At 45.7% G+C, this 23,071-nt stretch overlaps 1 protein-coding gene across 1 annotated transcript in view; it reads left to right on the top strand.

Moving 5' to 3' along the window:
* The window catches only part of GRK3 (G protein-coupled receptor kinase 3), a 41,737-nt gene extending 18,992 nt beyond the window's left edge, over positions 1-22,745 (top strand). The window contains exons 3-21 of the mRNA XM_072350728.1: positions 214-287; positions 2,421-2,522; positions 2,898-2,972; positions 4,083-4,144; positions 4,816-4,867; positions 5,451-5,542; positions 8,051-8,150; positions 11,337-11,415; positions 11,951-12,081; positions 12,562-12,656; positions 13,401-13,508; positions 15,255-15,321; positions 15,536-15,636; positions 16,115-16,181; positions 16,362-16,457; positions 17,552-17,714; positions 18,290-18,426; positions 19,379-19,492; positions 19,769-22,745. Coding sequence (XP_072206829.1) covers positions 214-287; positions 2,421-2,522; positions 2,898-2,972; positions 4,083-4,144; positions 4,816-4,867; positions 5,451-5,542; positions 8,051-8,150; positions 11,337-11,415; positions 11,951-12,081; positions 12,562-12,656; positions 13,401-13,508; positions 15,255-15,321; positions 15,536-15,636; positions 16,115-16,181; positions 16,362-16,457; positions 17,552-17,714; positions 18,290-18,426; positions 19,379-19,492; positions 19,769-19,930 — 1,877 coding nt within the window. The 3' untranslated portion in view covers positions 19,931-22,745. The remainder of the gene's footprint in view (positions 1-213; positions 288-2,420; positions 2,523-2,897; positions 2,973-4,082; positions 4,145-4,815; positions 4,868-5,450; positions 5,543-8,050; positions 8,151-11,336; positions 11,416-11,950; positions 12,082-12,561; positions 12,657-13,400; positions 13,509-15,254; positions 15,322-15,535; positions 15,637-16,114; positions 16,182-16,361; positions 16,458-17,551; positions 17,715-18,289; positions 18,427-19,378; positions 19,493-19,768) is intronic.
* Positions 22,746-23,071: the final 326 nt, after the last annotated feature.

The following is a 23,071-nucleotide window of genomic DNA, read 5'->3' as shown; positions in this document are numbered from 1 at the left end:
TGGGAGATGAGTGAGTTTTACAATTGTCTTCTATTCAGAATGCTGTGGAGCTGCTGGAGAATCGATATTGCTCAGTTGTGGCAATTAGGGATACTTACACAGGTGTGTGCAGCCCATAGGGCTCTACCAGGGGTTCTCTGATAACAGTATTATAGCAAGTCGTAGCAAAGATGCATTTTCTTTCTGATTATTATTATTTATTTTTTTTTCCAGGATTTTTGCTCTTTAAAGACTATTGCATGAATGAAATCGATGAAGCCGTCCCTCAGCTGAAGTTCTATGAAGAGGTAAGCTGCATCCTGCAGACACTGCCAGCTCAACAGATGGGTTGATGCGATGGGTCAACGGTTGGACAATGGGTCGATGGTTGGAGTAGATGATCACAGTGGTCTTTTCCAACCCTGATGATTCTGTGATGGTGGAGAAAAGGAGGGATAGAAACATAGAATGGCCTGGGTTGAAAAGGACCACGATGATCCACCAGACTGGCCAGAGCCACATCCAGCCTGGCCATGAATGCCTCCAAGGATGAGGGGGCATCCATGGCCTCCCTGGGCTACTTGTTCCAGTGTGCTAACAGAGATGCTAACAGAGGATCCAGGATGCTAACAGAGCTCAAAGTATCTTTAGGTTGATTGGTATTTTCCACTGTGAGTCGCATGCTTTTACTGTGGGTCACCCGAACTCTTGCTCAGAGTGGCTTACAGCTGAGTTCATCTCGGTTTGTAAGAGATCCCTGATAGCTCAGAGTTAAGCCAGACCAGTTTTTGGGCAATGGAGTAAACTTTTGATTTCTGCTGGTGAAGATGATGGTAAATCTTAGTTCTTCTACAAACAGAGATGAGGTGAAAGTAAATAACATCTGCCTGCTCCCAAGGGAAGCTCGAAAAGACCTGAAAGCAAAAGCAATACTTGTTACTACAACTGACGTGGGATGTGAATTCATATCCACTGCATGCAGGGAAGGATTTTTCTGCCTCTGCAAGGGACGCCCGCGTGCTCCTGCTGTGTTCAGCCCCTGCCTGTTGCTAAGTATAGCAGTTGAGGTGGCAGTTTGGGTGCAAACATGCACGCGTGCCTTTATAGTGCAGCCTGTATTGCTCTGTGCTAATGAGAAGTGCTGCCTGAGATTACCCTGTGTCTGGAGTGCTGTCAGGCTGGTGAGTTGCATTTGTTTCTTGCTAGTGGGCTAACGGCACAAATAGGGTGAATGGGATAAATCACGAGCGACCCGGTGCTCCCCCACTCAGTTAGGCATTGCTTTCAAGGAAGAGGGACCTTTTTTCCCCATCACTTCCATCTGAAGGTATCGCTGTCAGAAGAAATCAGAAAGGCGAGTTGCAGCAGCAGGTTGTTTAGTGAGATATTTATAGCCACCTTTTTATCACTGAAACAACGTGAAATTGTATTTTTAGGTTATTAGCAAAGCGTTGCCTCCAAAGATGTCAAATGCTTTGTCATGCACTTTTGGAAAGATCCTATTAAAGGTATTTAAAGAGGTTCATTACGTCTTCTCCTGTGACGTGCCCAATTCTTCAGCTTTTCCTCCTGGTATATTTGATTTCCTTGCCTCACTTTATTACATGTGAAATAATTGGAGCACGTTGCCACGTTAAAAATCACTCGGTGTAGAAGGGCTCCGTACTCCAGGGATCTCACACTGCTGCAGCTTAAGTCACGATCGAGCGTTTAAGTGGATGAGTGATTCATCTGGATCAGTTTCAAATGAAAAAATACAAGAAAAAAGGGGGGGGGGGGGGGGGGGAAAGAACGTCGAGGTGCTTGAAAGCTTCTTAGTCAGCCCCTGCGTGAAGGGTGAGCTGAGGTTGGCAGAGATGTCCCTGTGGCTTTGGGATGCTGTGCCCATGGGTTCTGCTATCTGTGGTGCCCATGAGAAGGAGGCTGAGCTCAGGTGATGCACACCGGGGCTCCTCCGCTGCTTCTAATTGTTTTGAGGCTTCACGTTAATTAAAAACAACGTAGCAAAGATGTTTGGTATCACTGTCATTATAAAATGGTCCCGAGGGGGAAGTGGTCACAGGTGGCCGTGGAACTGCTGCTGCCTTATGGCAGGCAGGAAACACCAGGGCTGGACTGGGGCTTTCCTTGGCTTCATTCTGGGGTTCTCAGTTCCACCTGTGCATAGAGCAGCTTCTGAGTGATGCTAAAACAAAAGGAAGACTGAACTGAGAGAAGCGCGCTGCAGTCACACAGCTGTAAGACATGGAGCTTTGTGGGAACTTCAGGCAAACGAACTTTCTTGCTTAAGAATTAGGAGGGAAATCTCACGTCACGTATAATTGTGGTCCTGCGCATCTTAACTAAGAAAAAAAAAGATAAAGCTTTAGCCAAAGCAAAGCCCCTTTGCTTACCAATAGTATTAAAGATGTGCTCATCTGCTGGGTGCTCTGGCATTGCAGATCAAAGAGTATGAGAAGCTGGACTCGGAGGAGGAGCGCCTGAGCAGGAGCCGCCAGATCTACGACACGTACATCATGAAGGAGCTGCTCTCCTGCTCCCACGTGCGTAACCCTCCCTGCCAAAAGCAATCCCAACCCCTGAGCCAACACGAGGCCACGTCTCCTCCGAATGAAGCTTTTGCTCCCTCACTGGGCTGTACTGCTCAGTAAATGTTTAAGATGTTGTACCGGGGGATGTGGTTTAGTGGGTAATATTGATGGCAGGTGCACTGTTGGGCTGGATGATCTCAGAGGTCTTTTCCAACCTTAGTCATACTATGGACCCCTTGACGTGCTCTCAACTAAAAAGAGAAGCTGGGAGCATGATTTACATTGCATTGTGTGTATTTTTTTCCTACATTAAGGACAGCAGCTCTGAGACCTTAAAGGAAACGTTTCCAACTGTTTGAAATCTTTCTTTGTCTTCTTTTCCCAAAGCCTTTCTCCAAACAAGCTGTAGATCACGTACAAACACACTTATCCAAGAAGCAAGTGCCAGGCAGCCTTTTCCAGGTGAGATTCAGTCTGTTGATGTTTCCTTCACTTATTGGACAGTGAGTGATGTTGTGCATGGAGACAGAGTGTTCTCACGGAGCACATATCCAGTGGTAGTGGTGAACGTTGAATGAAAACTATAAATGACTGTTCTTCATACCCAAAATGGTTATAAACAAAGTTATGGGAGCTACCTATACCTTGGTCCATGGCCCAGAACCACATCCAGCCTGGCCTGGAATGCCTATAGGGATGGGGCATCCACAGCCTCCTTGGGCAACCTGTTCCAGTGCATCACCTGCAATCACTACAGATTGGACGCAAAGCAAGAAGTTCAGATTTGTGCTCGTTTTTGTAGCTAGATCCATTGAGCCAGTTTGCTTGTGCAGATAACGAACCTCACCCATCATGGGAGTGTTCACAAGCTTACACTTCTTTGATGTCAATCTTTGCAAAGGTTGCCCCTGCCTGGTTGTTCTTACTGCTCAGTGAACTGTTTTTAACGTGGCAATTAGGTGAAGTGACAAATTGATACCTACACTGCTTGAGTTACAGCTCCCTGCTAATTGGGTTGGGATTTGAGGTCGCTGCGCGTTGGCACGCATCATGAGGAAGCACTTCTGCTTGGAAGAAGTCATTTGGGAGCTGAAGGTGCTTGCATACACAGGAGAGATGCACAGAGGATGGGCCCAGCTGCTCTGGGCAGTGCAGAGCATGGAGCCTGCAGGAGCAGATCTGTACTGTGGTGGCTTTGTAGTTGTTATCCATTTATCGGGGCTGTATGCAGGGTTCATTCAGCTCTCCCCAAGGGGAACACAATGTTTTCTAGCTGGTGACAATATTCTGTGTTTCCCTTCAGGGCACCTGTTGAGGTTCCTAAAGCTCAATGAAGCTGAAATGCTTGCCTCAGCTTTATCTAGGGAATACATAGCAAATGCTGCTGGTGCACAGGGCTGTGTACAGTGTGTGCAGAGCTGGGGTTAGGGTTGCTGCAGATTGCCAAGTGCCTGAGATTGGTGAGAGCTGCAGGTAGCCAGCTCCAAACCCTGGTATAACGTGTGTGGGGTGCTGGTGCCTGCTCAGCTCATCCTATGCTTACATTTACACGTGCCTCTTCATCCTTTGTAGCCATATATAGAAGAAATCTGCGATAGCCTCCGAGGGAAAATATTCCAGAAATTTATGGAAAGGTAGGGACACAAGAGCTCTGTTATGTGAACTTTCCACCTGCCACAGCATGAGGTCAGGTCCCTTAAATAATTGCTGTACAATAAAGCTGAGCATGCTTAGTAGCCTTCATTTAACGATTAGTTAGTGCGCTTTCCAAACGACTCCATAGGACTGTTCTTCCTTCGTTTGAAAAGAAAGACTGAATTATTGATGTAGAAATGGGAGTTCTGCTTTTTGGCAGCAGCTTGTGCCGTTATTTACGTTTTTTCCTACATTCAGTTAAAAATGAGCTCAAAACGTTCCTTTGGGGGGGTGAGGGAGGGATGTGGAGGTTCATTAACATAAACGGAGCTGCCTCTGTTTGCTTTTAATTCCATTTCCCTTTATGTCATTTGATTGTTGGTTAGTTCCAAAGTTAGTTTGGCCCTTGTTAAAAATGCACATGAACAACTGCAGCGATGCTCTGAGCTGATGGCTTTCTCTTATGTGGGGATGTAAGACATGAGAGATGCGCTGCCCGGAGGTGGTTTTTGTGGTGGGGGTGGGATTATGGCTGCCTAAAAGCAGGGCCGTGCTGGTGAAAGTCACAGCACGCTGCATTGCACAGCTCCTTTTCAGTATCAGAGTCTCAGCGCTTTCTATGATACTTTACACAGGAGTCTCAGATAACTCTTAAACTTCTTTTCTACAGTGACAAGTTTACTCGATTCTGTCAATGGAAAAATGTAGAGCTAAATATTCATGTAAGTACTTACACATGTATTTATCTTGTCAAAGGCTGATGCGGGGAAGAAAATGTTCAGTTTTGAATCCTGCTTCTCAAACGGGCCTTCTCAAGTACAGGGAGTGTTACTGATACACTGCTCTATTCTCAGGCGTGCAGTCCTTATAGTTCCTTCTGGACATCCCTTCTGCCTGCCCTGAGCTGATAGCTTTGGGATTGTTGTTGTGATAGCTGCAAGAAGCTGAGCTGCTCCAATTGTTTCCCCCTCTCAGTCCCCCTGCAGCTGCAGCAGTGTCCCAGCACTGCCCTCAGCCCTTCTTTGGCCTCAACAATTGTCCCCCTGCAGTGCTCTTTTGTGGCTGTGTAGGAGCAGCATCCTCTGCTGCAGCTCTGTATGAGTGAGGCCACCACCAGCCTTCAGCCAGGGCAAGCTCAGGGCTCCTTCTGTTGTACTTAACACAGTGGTGCCTGCAAATACACTGAAATACAAACAATAAAGGGCTCCTTTTCTCAAACAGTAAATGCGATGTGAATGACAACAGTTAAGCCTCTTACTGAAATAATAAAGTCTTCTTTTTCTTTTTTCCCCTCCTGCTTAACAGCTGACCATGAACGACTTTAGTGTACATAGAATAATTGGAAGAGGGGGATTTGGTGAAGTGTACGGTTGCAGAAAAGCAGACACTGGAAAAATGTGAGTATATAAACACACGCTTTAAAGATAGCTGGAAGCTCTGATCTCTGCAAGGAAATCCTTCCGGTTATTTCATCCAGAATCACTGCAAAGCAGCATTGCATTGCTGTGCAATTCCTTCTAATTAAATTTGATCCCCAGAGGTTCTGGTTTCTGGATCATCATTAAGCTTTGTTTGCTATTTGATCCTGCTATGTGCCATGCAGCAGGGCTCCGGTCTAGCAGCACTCTTAAGCATATCCTTCGTTTAAATGGCCCTGTCAAAATCAATGGAGGCTGCACACGTGTTTAAAATGAAGTATGTGCTTAAGTGATTTCCTGGCCCAGCACCTCACAGTGCCAAATGAAAACGTGGTGATGGTGTGAGGTGTTATCTCCCATCTGCCGAAGGTCCTGTCACCTCATTGGCGCTAATGGAGCGCTGGAGAGGATGGCAAAGGAACATGACCACAGCACTGCTCAGTCTGCAGGGTCATCCCTGGGCAGAGGCTGCATGTTGCTATCCTACATTTGTATAACTGCACAAGTTTCTGCCCTGATGGGTGCATGTTTCCCTGGCAAAAGCAGCACTGCTTGCATTTGGAAGAACATAAGTCAGGTTGGATTTCATTTAGCAGAGCTCTCAGCGGGAACTCCAAGATCTTTTTCTGGTCTCACCATTCATACACTTCTCCTAATCAATAGATTCTAGGCAGAATTGCCCCAGAGTGCCCTGCTTTGAACAGCTGGGCATTGATTTAACTAACTGTTCTCAATACGTTGGGTTGTTTTTTTTCCTTTCCATCATGCTCTTCTCCTAACAATTACAGCCCAAGAACCATCCTTACATGTTTCTGTCCTTCCCAAGCATGGTATGTTTGGAGTGCCACGTCTGCAGTTACAGCTGGCTTCACTGGAGTGTGTGTGTGCTTCAATATTACTAAAATAATAATAATAATAATAAAGTTCAGAGCTATTAACCAGTGGAAGGCATCTTAATGTTACCATCCCACTCGGTGTTTTTGCAGTGACCTCAAGTACTGATACGAATACTACTACTACTAACAGTACAGTCTTTATTCTTGCTTTGGTGCTTCTTTTTTGTCCTTGTACAATCCATTCATTTGCCCATGGACAAAAATATGTGTTTTATTCAGCTTGAGCCACATTGAGCAGGCATCTGCCCTGATGATGGGTTGTCCTCACATTCCCAGCCATGTTCACATCCAAGTTTTGCTATGGCAGGAGGTAGGCAAACCTCAGGACTAGCAGGGGAAGCAAAGGCCAGTTTTCTCAGGTCTAAATAGTGAAGGAAGGCCAAGTGTGGGGAAGCCGAGCTCTCTCAGATTTTGAAGCTAGATGAGGTTCAGCTTCTGGGTAGAGGTTTGGTTTAGTTCTTTCTTAATCCAAACCTGTTTGCCCATCCCCAATCCAGATCCCGACCACTCTAGATGGCTGCCTCTGCTGCGCTTACTGCCTGCAAGGAGCTTGGGAAGCCAGCCCACAAGGTAAACGCCATCAGTGTTCACTAACCCACAGACACACCTGAGGCTTTGTCACATCACCTCCTTCTAGGGCACGTAGTTAGGGGCCAGATCGAGCTCAGAGAGCAACCCAAAGGAGAAGGAGAGCAGCGTGCTGGGGTAAAGATGAGACAAGGATTCCAGCTGTCTGCGTGGAGCTCAGTGAAGGGCAGCGTGTGAAGCGTTATTTATAGGCACTGACTGCCTGCTCAGCAGGAGCACGTGCTATGAATGCATTCCCCATTTTAGAAGCCCAGATGCCAGCCTGCTTGCTCTCACTCTCCCCACTCATCACACACAACACGTGCATGGTGATCATGACCTGCGATGCGAGATCTGAGCTTGGCTTACACGTAGTGGCCTCATCCTTAAACTCAGAGCTGCCCAGGGCTGGGTATCTGCTGTAGAAGAGCACTCTTCCACTGTCAGACAGTGAGCCCCAGGGCATTGCAGCCTCCTCTTGTTTGGCAGTTGTGAGGGCAACGTTCTTTTTGCAGCAAAGCAACGCTCATCTTTTTGTAACCCAGGTTGCAGAAGGTGATTAAAAAGCTTTCCTGTATCTAACATTTCCTTGGGAGTGAAGAACAAATTTTAAACGTTTTATATATCAAACTCTTTGTGTAGTCCCAATATTACTTTTCTGTCAGGATTAAATGCAGCCACGATAGGGTCTCTGTTACTTAACTCACACTGCATATTCTTGCTTGTAGCTATCGCTAAATGGGAAAGAGATATGTAATTCCTGTGGTTGTTTGGCACAGAATTGTTCGTTGAAGCACACTTGTCTGTTAAGAGGCTTCTGTTAGAAATGTTTTAATTCTGTGAGATTTCGGAGCTGGTTTCGTTTGGCCACGTAACGATGCTTTTAGAACTGGGTTGGAGTGTTTAAATTGAAGAGCTTGCTTGCAGGATACGTTAAGGAAACATGGCGTAACTGCAAGTGAATCTTACTGAGTATAGGAGGAAATCTTCTCTGGTTCCTGTTCTGAATGGTTATTATTTTCAGGTATGCAATGAAATGTTTAGATAAGAAGAGGATCAAGATGAAGCAAGGAGAAACATTAGCCTTAAATGAAAGAATTATGCTGTCTCTTGTCAGTACGGGAGTAAGTACTTGTTATTCCTATTTCTTTTTGCATTTAACGTTATATGATTGCTACGCATAAAGCATATTCCAACAGTGTGAGATGTGAGCGTTAACCCATCCTCACCCTGAGCCCTCCCCACTGATTCCAGCAGTGTGCTTGAAGTCAGAATGGATTTGCTTGCTTGCTGCTCAGGTACAGAGTCTCAAGGAGGTTCCCTTTGCTCTGCTCACTTAATCCTCTCAATGTATCAATACTCATTTTTCATGTATTCGTACTTGAAATATTCCCAGCACGTTATTCTGCTTGTAAACAACGTTTCCTTTTCTGCTGTGGTTACATAATGGAGAACACGAGATGCTCTTTCCGAGGAGAAACTTCACTTATAGTTCTCCCTCCTTTTCCCATGATTCCAATGTTATTCGTTTCATTGTTTTATTTACACGAGCTGAGTAGCTGTCGAGGTGTAAAGGCAAAGCCTGCCCTTCTGAGTCTGTAAAATGAACTGTGCTGAGAGCAGGCTTTGGGGTGCCAGAACCTTCCAGCATGCTGTCCTCGTTAAGCAGAATCGCAATCAGCTCGTATCACCATGGTTACGTGTGATGTTGGTTAAAAAAAAAGGTTAATTTTCCTCATAACGGTTGCGTATGAATTCAGCGTTTGGTTCTCAGCCCGGTGTAAATACAACCCCCTTTTTTTTTTGCAGTCTGGTTGAAGGAAGGGATGAGGAGGAGCTGCGTGTGGTTGTGTTGTGGACTTGCAGGACAGCAGGTGTGCAAACACCGCGGTGCCTGCAGTGCAAGAATGCTGCTTCGGCTCGCAAGACAGCAGAGAGAAAACGCTCTGAGATGAGATCCGTGTTTTGTGGAGATTATATAAATCCTGATTTGGGCTCTGCATTATCCAGAAGGATTAGCAAAACGCTGATCCTTTTTGATTTGAAATCTCACTTGTGGTGCACTGAGCATTGTTTAATGCAAGCCTGCTGTCCTTGCTGTCCTCTGCCAGCCCCAGGGGTCACCAGGTGGGTGTCCCCACCCCAGGAAGCCTGAGTTCTTGGGCATGTAGTTGGGTTAGTGCTGCAGGACAGAAGTCTGGCAGCCAGAGCCCTTCTGCTGTTAGGTGATGAATCCAGGGATGAATTGCAGCTTGGTGTCAGGAGTCCTCGAGGTGGAATTATGCAGTGGAAACCAGATAAGGAACCCAGGCAAATTAATAATCGTTGTCTTACTGACCTCAATCTGTGACTCTTTTGGTTTGGTAACTGAATGTGGATTTTTGTGTCTAAAGATACAAACATAAAATGGCTCATGAAGCTGCTGGTGCTGGAGCTCGTTGGCTGATGCGATGCCTCGCTAGTCACATAGCAGCAGCAGAGCAAGGTGAAGCATTTGTTGTTCTGTTAGGGCTCATCAGCTCGTTAGTGGGACTTCTGCATTCTGCAAGAGCTTGAAAAGAGAAGCTTCAGACAAAATGCCATCCATTCAGGTTAGCTACACCTGCTAACGCAAGAAATGCTGGAGCGGCTTGAATATGCAGAATGAAATAGCTTTGAAAATGGCAGAATGAGGTGATTCATTCTGTGTCTGGCTGCGGGCTGCTGGGTTTGATGGCGCCTGCCTTCCCCGTGGCAGCTCTGTGCTTCATCTTGGCACAATTAGTCATGTAACGGGGAATCCAGATGTCTGCAGAGCGCATAATAACAGCTGTGCAGATTACACAGATGTCTGTGTAGTCATTTTCCTGAGCCCACCTCGGATTTTGGCATTCACAGTTACTTCTTGAATAGAGAGCTCCCCAATTCAGTGCAGCGGGACAGCTTTGTGCTTTGAAAGGGCACAGGAGCTGCCTGGTGAACCAGGCAGGGCAGGGGTGTTCTTCCTTGTGTTTGTGTGTACTGAGGGCTTTAGAAGCCTTGGTTACACTCAAAATGGAGTCTGTTCCAAAGCTCATTGAGACCCCTGTGGGGTTCTGGGGTTTCAACCAAACCACGGGCAGTTCCTTTTGTGTGAGGAATGTCTGTAATGGCATTTCTAGCACTTCTTCTCTCTGTTAAACAGTGAGGGGGGGGAGCGGTTAGACGAGGAATGCTTACACCGCGATGAGCGATGCGCCACATTTACTCTTGCAGATTTAATGTATTCAATAAAAATCCGGGCACGTTGTCTGCTGGGATAGAAACACCCTCGGAGTGTGTTATGGCATGTAGATGGTGCCACTAAATCCTCTTGGATGGTTTGATTGCTGCAAGGCTTTAAGGCTGCTTGGGAGCGTGTTTGAACGATCACATTGGTTCAGGAAACTGAATAACACTTCAGTTATCCATCCTATAAGTGAGTTGCTTGCACAGTTGCCCTAATGAAGAGAGAAGGGTTTCAGCTTCCTGCCCTGGTTCTTCAGTGTGTATGTGAGTGTGTATTTGTACAGGTGATTGGCAGTAAGATGTGTGTCCAGTTGTACTGCTTCTAGCTGCATGTGTTAAATATCAGTGAGAAATGGGGCTGAAAAGCATCGAGAAGCGGAAATGCCGTCCCTCCCTGCACCTGGCTGAACCTGAACCCTGTGAACCTGCCTGCAGGGCTTGCTGTTCTTCCTTCCCCTGTATTACGTTATGAGACAAGAGTTGTGATTTCCTTCCTGGTGTATTTCTGTTCCTTTTACTTGTCTGCTGCTGGGAGCTGAAGGGCTCCGTGGGTGTGCAGGGCTCAGTGCTGCACAGGCTGCATTTAGTGCATGGGTGAGGACACAGTTCTCTTCCCTTTGGGATTCTGACTGCTGACAGTTCTCCCTTGCCATCATGGGGATGGGAAATGGTGTGCAGCCTTTAACTTCATGGGAACAGCATTAGCTTTCCCGAAGCTTGTTAGCTTTAATGGGTATTTCATGTTAATCCAGCACAAACACGGGTAAATGCTTCTAGAATTCCTCTGCTGGAAGTGTCTGGGAGATGGTAATCCTAGCTGCGTTTTGTCATTCTTTGGCTCCTCGCAGCTTTTTAACTTCCATATTGAAATGAGAGAGCAAAACCTTAAGATCTCTAAACAGCGAGCAAAGCATCACATTACCCAGCTTAGTAAACAAATTGCTTTAGAAAAATCACGGTGACTGTTGGCAAATATCACAGGAGAGCGTCGCATTTACTTTTGGCTTCTGTGAGTAGTAATGTGCTCATCACCTGATGTGAACCCTCTGCTCCTTTCCTTCTAGGACTGCCCTTTCATAGTGTGTATGACCTATGCCTTCCACACCCCCGACAAACTTTGTTTCATTCTGGACCTGATGAATGGTAAGCGAGGCTAAATGGAGGTGGTGATGGTATTAGGGGGGTGTTGGCAGGAGGAGTGGCTGAGATGACGAGGAGAATGAGGGGAAAACACACTGAGCTGCAGAACATCAGCCTGCGAGCAGGAGGGGTCAGAGCACCGAGACCGTATAGAATGCAGGTTGAGAAATCTCCTTTGCTCTATAACATCAACAGGTCTAAACTAGATATCAGGGAAACTGGCAGGCTGGAAAGTGAGCAGAGCTCAGGTCCTGCAAGGAATATGGACTGATTGCTCTGGTAATCCCTTGCACTAAGACTCAGTTGCTGGGTTAATCACTGAAAGCAAATGTGAATGCTGTGTGAGTACTTCTGAAATGGAGCTTCAGATCAATCCAGTTTATATACTGACTTTCCAAGGTATTTGGTCACCGTGTGTAGGTCTGGTCCCTTTGTGTTCCTTGGGGTATTAGAACCCACAAAACAACCCCCACCTTCCCCCATATCACAGTCTGTCAGCGAGACGAGGTTTTACAGCTCTCAATTCTCCCACTTTTAGGAGGAGATTTGCACTACCACCTCTCCCAGCACGGAGTGTTTTCAGAAAAAGAAATGAGGTTTTATGCTACTGAAATCATCCTGGGCTTAGAACACATGCACAATCGCTTCGTGGTATACAGAGACCTAAAGGTAATGGTTAACACAGGGACTGCACTCACACAGGGGTTTGCTACACAGCAGTTCCGTGAGGGATCTTATCTGAAATCTCTTCTGGAGAAGAACATAAATTGTTTATGGCTGGCTAAATTTTCTGATAGCGCTTCAGCAAGCTGTGCTCTCATCCTGCTTAACAGGCCTGGGAGATGCTTCCTTGGTGCCAAAATGAATCCCATGCAGTGTTATTCATCTCACGTCTTAATGATGCTATTAATTCAGGGAGTGTACTCAATGTCTGAGAGCCCTGCTAGAGGAGCGTGTGTGACGGGAGCCTTGTCTGTTTTATTCTCTTCTGTTATCCTTCAGTACTTTGTAACATCCCAGTGAAGGTGATGGTAGAGCTCTGTTGGGATATAGGTTTTATCTGGAAGGTGTCAGTTGCATTCACTTTGTAATGCCATCAGCTGAGAAATACCAAGCAACAACCTTTCCTTTCTGTTTGTGTGTTTCTAGCCTGCAAATATCTTGCTGGATGAACACGGGCACGTAAGGATATCAGATCTGGGGCTGGCCTGTGATTTCTCCAAAAAGAAGCCACACGCAAGTGTGTAAGTATTACATGTGGGAGCTCTGCTGCACGGTCATTGCTAAATAAACCCTTTGTGTGTCTTCAGTATTTAATGTTGCCTACAAGTTAAAAATAACACTTGCGTGGCATGGGCTCCATACCATAGCTGAGATGGGGACTCTTAAACGGGGCTTTCAGGCTCTTCTTCTGCACAGTTGTAGCAGCTGATGTGTAGGCATGGCTGGAAGATGACACATCATTTCGAGATGATTCATTGTTCAGATAAGAAGCTGACTTGAGTTAAAGTACCAAATGGTTTTAATTGTCCTGCATGGATAATTAAATCTTCTGAAGCTGATTGAAAAAAAACAGGCTTTGTTGTGCCTTTCTGTTTGTGGGTTTTTGTTAGACCTGAATTCAGGCTTTGTTTCTGCTCCTTGGCATCGGGTTGTAACTGGGGCCTGCATTTCTTGTGTTGCCTTGGATTACCTGGCGTGTTTTGTTTGTAGGTCCTCATTTGTCCCAGTTTAATCTCAGCAATCACGCCAAAACAAAAAAGGAAACCTCATCATGTTGTATCTCAAAAGATGTGCAGCTCAGTAGCTTCTTGAAGAAGCTCTTCTTTTCCTGTTGGCAGAGGGTGAGAGCGTGCATAAGAACGTACAGCCAAAGTAAAACAAACAAATAAATGAACGCACATTTCAAATCAGGCCATCCCACTGAAAAATGCAGTCTGTTTGCAGGCTGGGTTGCAGTCAGCATTTTGTTTCCTTCTGCTCCACAGAGGTACCCATGGATACATGGCTCCAGAGGTGCTGCAGAAGGGAACGGCGTATGACAGCAGTGCCGACTGGTTCTCATTGGGCTGCATGCTTTTCAAACTTCTGAGAGGGTGAGCGAAGTTTCACGTGGCTTATGCCCATTGTTTTTTAGCGTGGCCCTTATTGCCTTTTCTTTACCATACTAATATGTTTTAGCTAAAACAGCTTGCGTTGTGCTGAAGCTGGGGAACCCATTCTTGACTCAGTGGCAACGGTGTTACTTTTATCTCTTCCCAAACCAACTTGCCGTCCTTGCAAATGGGAACACATCTGCATGTGGGATTAATACAGGCTTTCCTCTTTTTCTTTGCTTCTAAACCAAGCAAAACTCCAGCCCTGCTTCCTTTGGTAGATACAGGTTTGGGGCAGGAGGTGTGGGAGCTCCCATCTGCTTTTTTGACCTCTACTGGTCAAAATAGGCAATTTTCTGAGCTGTTGGCCGTGGTTTTTTTGGATGATAAGTTGCTCATTGCTTAAATGTACCAGCAGCCCTGTCAAATGAGGGAGTTCACTGTATGCTTAAGGTGTTTTTTTACGGTGACTATCATTCACCTCTGATGCTCAGTCCTCCCTCCTGTAGTTTCTAGATCAGTTGTATTTCAGTTTCCCTTTCAAGCAGTGTGGGCGTAGGGCTCAGGACATCCGCTGGCTCTGCTGTGGTTCCTCTTGCATGTAACTCGAGGTGGTTGATGAGAGAACCAGCACCAGAACCAGCAGTCCCTCTCACCACGGGCACTGGGGCTGACGGGGTGGGGGAGAACTCAGTGCTGCAATTGCTCTTGGTGGTGGTCAGTCAGAATTCAGAGCATTATGTGCTGCAATCTGTGTTTAATCTGTTCTGAAGCCAATTAAGCAACTCGCATCCCAAAACAAGGCTTGGGCATGTGATACTGTTTCTTGGGGGTTTAAGAAGTTTAATCTGGCAGAAAATCCTGCCCACAAATCCACAGTGAATCATTCGTTTCCCTGATCTGCTCCGAACCTCATCCAAGCAAACAGGGCTATCTGTTAGTCACTTTCTCATGCCTCGTTACCTATCACGACTAGAAACAAAACCGAGGTGTGCTGCGTCCCTCAGGTCACTCATCAGAAATGAGAGGTAATGCTTGAGTAGCTGGTGCCCAGCTGGACCAGTTTGCCATGCTGCGGCACAGTGCTTTATGACAGTGATCTGATGTGTTGATGGGGAAATAACATTTTAGGTTTGACAAACAGCATTTCCACACCATTATGGAGACAGTTAGAGAATCGGGAATATATATATCTGAAATCCAAGGCAAAGATCTCAGTCTGAGAATGTTCTGCTTCCTTTTACGTTGCTACTTAAGTCCTGCAAGATAGATCTGCGATAGTCAGGGGTCTAAAAGGAAAAAAGGCAAATTCAAAACCAGAACGCTAAAGCAGGAAATGGATAAAGCTGGTGATTTACCGCATGCCATCAAATACCTTCCCAGTCATTACTGTTATGGTGATTATCTTCTGTTTTGTCTACTTTTAAGATCTTGCTTCATTTTTTTCCCAAATGGTGAGTTCAGTAGGTTCTACAGATGGGTGTGTTTAGATAGAGCTGTGGCAATAGCTTTGCTCTTGTTAGATGGAGCAGCCCCGTGTTTTAGGAGGCACGGATGTGATTGGGAAGAAGGGGTTTGAAACAGCATCTTTGCAATGGTTTGTTCTATTGTTCTGCAGGCCAGGATTGATGAGGTGGAAGAATGGGACTAAAAAGGATGCTACGCTCTTTCTTGGGGTTGCCAGAGCTGAAATAAGCTGCTATCTTACGGCTTTGCATTCATTAGTGCTTTTTCTTCTTTCTACAGTCACAGTCCTTTCAGACAACACAAAACCAAAGATAAGCATGAGATCGACCGGATGACGCTCACCGTGGTAAGGGTCCTGGTGACAGATGCAGTTAGATTCCTCTTGTTTACTAAACACCCATTTCCTCTAAAAGAGGAGCTGTAGGGCCTCCCTTCTGAGAAAACTTGTGTTTACAGCACACAAGAGCTGTTTACAAACACTGACAAAGCAAGCTGCTCTCCTGTGTGGAGCAAACAGAGCGCAGCACTCCTGTAACCAAATACCTCTTTCCGTGTCATAGAATGTGGAGTTACCAGATTCCTTCTCTCCTGAACTAAAATCCCTTTTGGAAGGGCTCCTGCAGCGGGATGTTAGCAAGAGGCTTGGATGCCAAGGGAGGAGGTAGGTGTGGAGTTCTTAGACCACGGCCATTTCAGTTTCCTTTGGTTTGGTCCGTTTGGTTTTGGATAATTTCCCTCATTGAAGATCCATTTTGTTCCCTCCCCACAAGTTCTCTGCAGCCGTAGTTGGCCTATTGAGGATAGCTGCTTACTTTGCCATAAACTGAGTGTAACAGTCAGTGTTATTTAGAAGTAACGTATGGGATCTGAAGAGAATTATTTGTTGTTCAGAGTCATGGAATACTATAGAAGACCGAGGATGGTGGTTTGCCTGGGCTACAGCACTATTGCCAGTGTTTCCACATCAAAGTCCTGTTGTTTGTATAGTAATACCCTTCTTTCTTTTTGAAAGAGAAAGCATTTTGCTGATTATTTCAAGTGGTAGAAATGCTTGACCTTTTGAAGGCTCTGGATTTCTCAAATCCGTTTGATTTGAAAGCTCCTTCATTTTATTGACTGGAGTTATTTTTGTCTTGCAGTGCCCAAGAAGTAAAAGAACATCCTTTCTTCAAAGGGATTGATTGGCAGCAAGTATATTTACAAAAGGTAAAGGGCTGAGAAACTCTAACTTATTTGTTAAAGCAGTAACCGTGCAATGTGCCTGGACAGGCAATGGGTAGAGCACTCAGTATTCCTGCCCCCAGAACAGGTACTTGCTTGCACAAGTGCATATATTTAAATAACATCAATTAATTGCTCTGTTATTACGCCGCTTTTTCTTTCTAGTATCCTCCCCCATTGATTCCTCCCCGAGGAGAAGTAAATGCAGCAGATGCTTTTGATATTGGGTCGTTTGATGAAGAGGACACTAAAGGCATTAAGGTATACAACTTTAAAGGATAGGTAAAGAATGGCACTTTGTTCTCCTACACTTCTTATGTGTGCCTGCTTCTGAATGTGCAAGGGACTGTCTTCAAGTTGGTAAAGGTAATATATGCTCTTATCAAGTGGTAGCATGGGCTGGTTGGCTGTGGGTTTATGTTTTAATCTGTCAAGTCCTTGTATTGTAAGTGCAGCTGGACTGAGATCTGCTTTTCCTGCCTGAAGGTTTAACGATGATAAAGCAGGTAGTCCAAGTGGGCTGACAGCTTTTGGGTATCGATCAGTTTTACAAGGGTATGTCATAGTTTTAAGCTTTAGAAAAGCCATAGAAGAGATAAAAGTAACTTTCAGCTTCTGATACTAAATCTAGTGGAAACAACACATAAGGAAAAGCCTGGAGCAGAAGCTGCTAGCGGTCCTGACCTGTGTGTTGTGCCCTCTCCTCCCATAGCTCCCTTGGGGCTGTCCCTGATGAGCTTTGCCATGCGTTCCCCAGCAGCCCAAATGTTGTTCTTGTTATTGCACAAGTGAGTCAGGAGAGAAACAAACCTGATAAGCAAAAAAAAAAAGCCACATGAGCTGCTTGCTGCCTAAAAACAGATCCTGCCCGTCAGAGTCACCTGCTGCCATTGCAAGAGTTGGCACAGAAATGGCTTTACATGCTTCAAGAGAAATGCGGAGCTCTGGGATGTTTCCTGCCATTCCGGAGTGCTGTCATTCCTTCTACTGGGATTATTTTTGTGTGTGTGTGTGGAGAAAGATTGTAATGCAGTGAGTTAACAGCGAATGAAGGATCTGCCGTTTGCATTTACATAAGGATTACATGTAAATATACGCCATGCACATGGAATGTAAATATAACGGGGCAGGTGAGGAGGGCTTTTAGTGGTAGCAAACCAAGCAAGCTTGGAGCAGGTGGCCTATTCTCACCGTATGAATTAAAATCAAGTTAGTATCCGTGCTTTTCCATGTTGGCAGCTGTTTGTGCTGGGAGGTCAGGGATCAAAACACCTGAAAGCTGTGAACTGCTGGGGGTAAGAATGGTAGAAGTGACTAAAACGTTGGCTTCTTTTGTGTCGTTTTTCTCTTGCAAGTTGCTCGATAGTGACCAGGAGTTATATAAGAACTTCCCACTGGTAATATCGGAGCGTTGGCAGCAAGAAGTAGCAGAAACTGTTTATGATGCAGTAAATGCAGACACGGATAAAATCGAGGCCAGAAAAAGGGCTAAAAATAAGCAGCTTGGCCACGAGGAAGGTAATCTATCAAATACACTTCTCTCCATCATTTACTGCTAGATAGTAATTCATGTGTTTGAGTTCCACACGGCAGACTCCTATATTACTGTCACTCACCAGCCATTGTTAGTATTCATGTAGTCAGTATCGTGTTCTTCAGACATTCCTTCATGTTTTGAAACGCTGTACGATGACATAATGTTTTGGAAAGCCTTTCTTAATGTCTTTTAAAAGTGATCATCTGCAGCCTTTCATCACTTGGGTTTGCGGTGCTTGCTCACAAAGGGGTATGTGGGCTTTGGTTTCATGACGGAGAAGTGGGGGAATAAAGCAGGAGGTCCTCCTAGCAAGTGCACCACAAGGCTCTGAACTGTGAGTGGCAATGTGTGTAATGCTCTAAAGTCAGAGGGCTTTTTAAGGACCAGGTTGGGTTCTTGGTTACCCCATTGCAATCTCATCAGCTTAGGTAATGAAGTCAGAATTGGCACCGTGCGTGTGGATATCACACTGAGTCACCCTGCTCAGGCCTTTTGTCAACACAGCATGTGTGTAGGGTGACTTTGTTTTGCCTCCTGACGTTTTCTCTTCCAATAGATTACGCCCTTGGGAAGGATTGCATTATGCACGGGTACATGCTGAAGCTGGGGAACCCATTCTTGACACAGTGGCAGCGGCGTTACTTTTACCTCTTCCCAAACCGACTTGAATGGCGAGGAGAAGGAGAGTCCCGGGTGAGTTGGGGCACACTGGGGGGGCAGCAGCTCCCAGGGTGTGAAGGCACGTGGGTGCTGGGGCAGATGGAGAGCTGACATTCACACCTGCATCCCTGGAAGGGGGGTTTTTGTCTGGGTGGATTTCTGTTCAGGGTAACTTCCCTTGAGTTTCGGTTTAGCCAACGGGTAGTTGCTCTGCATTGAGGAAACATGGAGTTGACTTGAGAGCCCCGTTTGCTTTGTTTTATGATGTTTTTTTTTAAGGGATTTGGTAGTTCAATGGTGTTGTTTTTCATTTAGGTCCTCTGGACTATTTATACAAAAAAACATAGACTGGTAAGGCCATAACTGCTATAGCATTTTGTTTCTAATAAAATGCTATAGTAACCTTAGCTTAGTCCAGCTGTGACCATGTGGTAGGCGCAGACCGTCTGTGTGTGTAGTTAAGTAGGGGATTCGGATTTGGAGATGTTCTCATCTTACGGTGTATGGGGAAAGCTTTGCTGCAGACTGCCCTGTGTTTGCTTCTTCCTAAGTCTGTATTGCTTCAGTATCCCCCCTCGGGTTTTTGAGGTAGTCAATAAGGTTGCCTTTTATTCTTTTCTTTTCTTGGAAAAATACATACAATGATATGCAGCTCTCTGGAGAGAAAACAGGGAATATTTTGTTTGTAGATCCACCTATTTGTAGATTCTTACTTCATGCTGCCATGACTGGCTCTTTGAGCTTGCATTTTGTTAAGCAAGCAAACCCCTTTGCTGCATCTCTCTCTTACCTTATAACCTATTTTTAATTCATGACTCAGCCTTCAGAAGTAAAGGATGTTTGGTGTGACAGTGCTGTTATATCAGTAAATGACTGTTAATGTTCCTAACCTCATTCATACATACAGCCCAGAAAAATTTACCTTGATTTGATGGGCAGTGGTTTTCATCACATCATCTCTGCTTTCTTTTCGCACACGCTACAGCAAAACCTGCTGACAATGGAACAAATAGTGTCTGTTGAAGAAACGCAAATTAAAGATAAGAAATGCATCCTGCTGAGAATTAAAGGAGGAAAGCAGTTTGTCCTGCAATGTGAGGTGAGACTCTTGTTTTTCAATGGCTGTTAGTCAGATGGTTTGATAGAACGACTGAACGTGTTTCCAGGTTAGAATGAGCTGAGCTTATAGGTAACAACTTCAGAACCTCTCAGCCTATCTGGGCTTTGGAGGAGCAAAGGGCTGCGTGTTTTCAGTATCCAGAGTTACTCATTGCTTCGGGAAATTGGAATAAGCTGCTCTAAGTGCTGCCTAAAAGAGAAGACGGTGTTGGCGGGTTTACTACTGAGTGCCAAACGACTTCTGTATCTCTTTCAGAGCGACCCCGAATTTGTTCAGTGGAAGAAAGAGCTGACAGAAGCTTTCACTGAGGCACAGAGGTTGCTGCGCCGGGCGCCCAAGTTTCTCAATAAATCTCGTTCGACGGTCGTAGAGCTCTCCAAGCCGCCACTCAGCCACAGGAATAGCAATGGTCTGTAGGAGGGGGAGAGAACAAGTCTCGCTTAGGGAAAGCTACTGCGTGAACGCGTTGAGTCTCACAGAATCCTTATGAATTACTTTGTGCAGCCCTGGAAGTGGGATGTGCTCAGAAGAGGAAGAATTAGATGTTTACAGCATGGGGTAATGTCAGAACTCTGACTCTGGAGGTGGTGAAGTCTGGAACAATGGCAAGTGAATTCATGCTCCTAGCAGAGGTGGAAACTCTCAAATGTAGAGGCTGCATTTTGCTCCCATGCATCCCCGCACCCCGGCGGTGCCCGGAATGGTCCGTTATGCTGGAACTACTGATGGAAGGAAGCTGTTGTCCCTGCAATACCCTTGTTTGGTGCATACCAAGCCTGGAAACTGCAATGGTTATTGCTAGCTAGGGTTACACGTTGTGTGTAACACCGACCAACCCCTCAACTTTGGAAGGAGCTGCAGACTTGCCCTGTTGGATCACCTTTAATCTGTCGTGTTGCCATGTCCTTCCCAGCTGTTACTGCTGACTCTATAATAACCTTTCTCCATACTGCTGATGATCAACAGTGTGACTCTTATGCACTTCAAAGTACTGAATTCTAACTGTCCTGTGGTTTAAATGTTATTGCTACTTCATGGAAACATTGAACTCAGATTATTCACTTGGTTTGTTGTACTCACTAAATAGTAGCTACCACCATTTTGCTTCTTCTACGTATATGCAGTACTATAACTGACACAATAGAGTAATAATTGGTGAAGAGGAATTTCTGGTAGCTTCATCTAGTGCTCTGTTGTATAAATTGACTGTTTTAGCACAGTTTTTAAAGAGCAGATTCCTTTTGACAAGTTTACAGCAAACATAAAGACAGTTCTTTTCCATTTCAGGTCAACTGCACTTTTTAAAAGATTAAAAACAAAAGAAAGAAAAAGAGAAATCATTCAAATCCAATGCATTTCTAGTGCATGTACTGGGTGAAAAGGTCTGGGGACCTCGGTACGTATTCCAGATCGCTCTTCACTTATGTGACGCGTGGATCCTTCTCTGTTGTGCACCACACGTGGCAGGTGTGTGCTCGTAGCATAGCTAGCCCAGCTGCTCCCTGCAGCCCAGCTCAGGAGGTCCGTGTGTGCATCACACGGCTCGGATGGCAACAGGATCTTTCCTTTTTACTTCTCTTTCCTAGAGAAATCAAATACGTCCACGTTGAAAACAGGTCTGGGAAGGCTGAGGATGGAACGTAGCAAATGAGCTGAGCAAATGGCAGAGCCACCTGAATGCTGCTTGAGACATCGCTCGTGTCACGTGGGAGCTCTTTAACTTGACCAAATGAAGACGTAATCTCTAGTCGTTAGGCAACTCGAAGCACGTGGTGTCCACCTTTCCCTGGTTGCTGTGGTGTCAGGGCTGACTTGGAGCTTTTTTTCCCTCTTTTTTTGCCATAGGAATCACTTTCTGCCCTGTTATGGAGGCACAGCTCACATGGGCCTTGCAGGTGGTGGGAAGTGCCTCTGTAAGAGGTGCTCTTGGTGCCCTTACATGGGAGGGAGCCCCTCACTGCTGCCGTGTTCCCATGGAAGGTGTGTTGCCCTTGGGAAGGGGATCCCTGGGAGCCAGGCTGTATCTTGGTATCTTGTTTTCCCATTTCTTTTTTGAGTCACTCTGTAAAAGGAGCTCAGAATTCTCCTGCCTTGTTGGTAGGAGATGCTCCACATCTCAGCATCCTCAGGAAGGAGCCGTGCTTGTATTTACCAAGGGTTGGGATAGAGAATCCCATCGTGCTGGCACTGACTGCACACCACATGACATCCCCCAGTGCTGTGCATGTTTCATGTTGGGTTGGAAACTCCAATTATGATCAACTCTAATTTCAGCTCTCACATAACTCGTTTGTATTGCCTTCGTTCATCACGGGTCCCACTCAGCTCCTTTGGTCACTATCCACAGCTGCGTGCTGCTCCGGATGCAGTGCAGCAAAGCTGTGCCAGCAGGGGAGCAATGCCCCAGCACCTGTTTGGCACCTACTGACACCACAGCACTGCTGGTCTGTCAGCAGGAGTGCTTTCCATTGGGGTTTGTGGGTGTTAGCACAGAGCATGGCGCTGGGCACCAAGGGCGTGAGGCTCAGGGCTGCTTTGTATGCATGGTGACCACGTCGGTATGGCTCGTTTTGTTTTCTTTTTTTTCTCAAGTTCAGGGAAGTAAAGATAAAAGAAACGAGAGCTTCGGGCATCAACAGAGCGAGGTGAATGATTAAGCACAGATTTATTTATTTATTTTTTAAAACAATTAAGCCTGAAAGTCCCTTTAAGAAATGATCCGGACTGAGGACTTTGGCACACACAGGGAATAGTTGCTTACGTTTCAGCACTGAGAGATGCTAGATAAACCACGGCGGGCGCACGCTGACGTACCCCACATGCCTCCAGCATTGCAGGGCTTATCTCTGTCCTCCGTCCGGGTCTGATTGTGTGAGCTCATAGCATGGAGGCAGTGGGCTGTGAGGTGGCTGCGGGATTTAGATGCGTGCTTGGCTGCAGGTTTGGACTCAGGGGCTTTGATGGCAGAAGTGTTGGCGCATCCCAGCGCTGCTGCTGGCGTTGAGTTGGGCGGTTCTCTTCGGATTGAGTGGTTGTTTTTGTGTATGCATGGGACTGCTGGGGGGACTTCCCTACATAACCAAGCGTGGGTGGAGGAGGGGCTGTTGTACAGTGTACAGGGGGAGGTAAATGGTTGTCACTGTGTTGGTTGATGTAAGGAAGGAGGTTCCCGTTCTGCAAACGGGAGGCCTGAAAAACGTATTTTGAGACAGCATAGCATTCATTTTAATGTTGTAAAGAAAACAGAACCCAATGAAAACAAGAAGGAAAATAATCTAAAATACACAGAGAACGTATATAGATCCAAACGTCTGAGGAATTTCGAGGTGATCTCCCTTTGTTTCCTGTTGCTTCCTATCCGTGGTGTACATATCGTGTGGATCGGATACTGTTGTTCCATTGTATTTTTGTGTTAAAGGAATCACCGCAGACTCGGCTTTATTTTGTTGATGTAAAAGGTCGCTCTGCTCTGTCGGTATATAAAACGAAACAAAACAAAACAAACCAAGAGTTCTATTTTAACAGAAAAAAAAAAGAAAAAAAAAAAGAAAAAAAGCT

Source organism: Excalfactoria chinensis, chromosome 16, assembly GCF_039878825.1.
Source record: "Excalfactoria chinensis isolate bCotChi1 chromosome 16, bCotChi1.hap2, whole genome shotgun sequence".
Taxonomy (NCBI): Eukaryota; Metazoa; Chordata; class Aves; order Galliformes; family Phasianidae; genus Excalfactoria; species Excalfactoria chinensis.
This window is presented reverse-complemented; position numbering and strand designations above follow the sequence as displayed.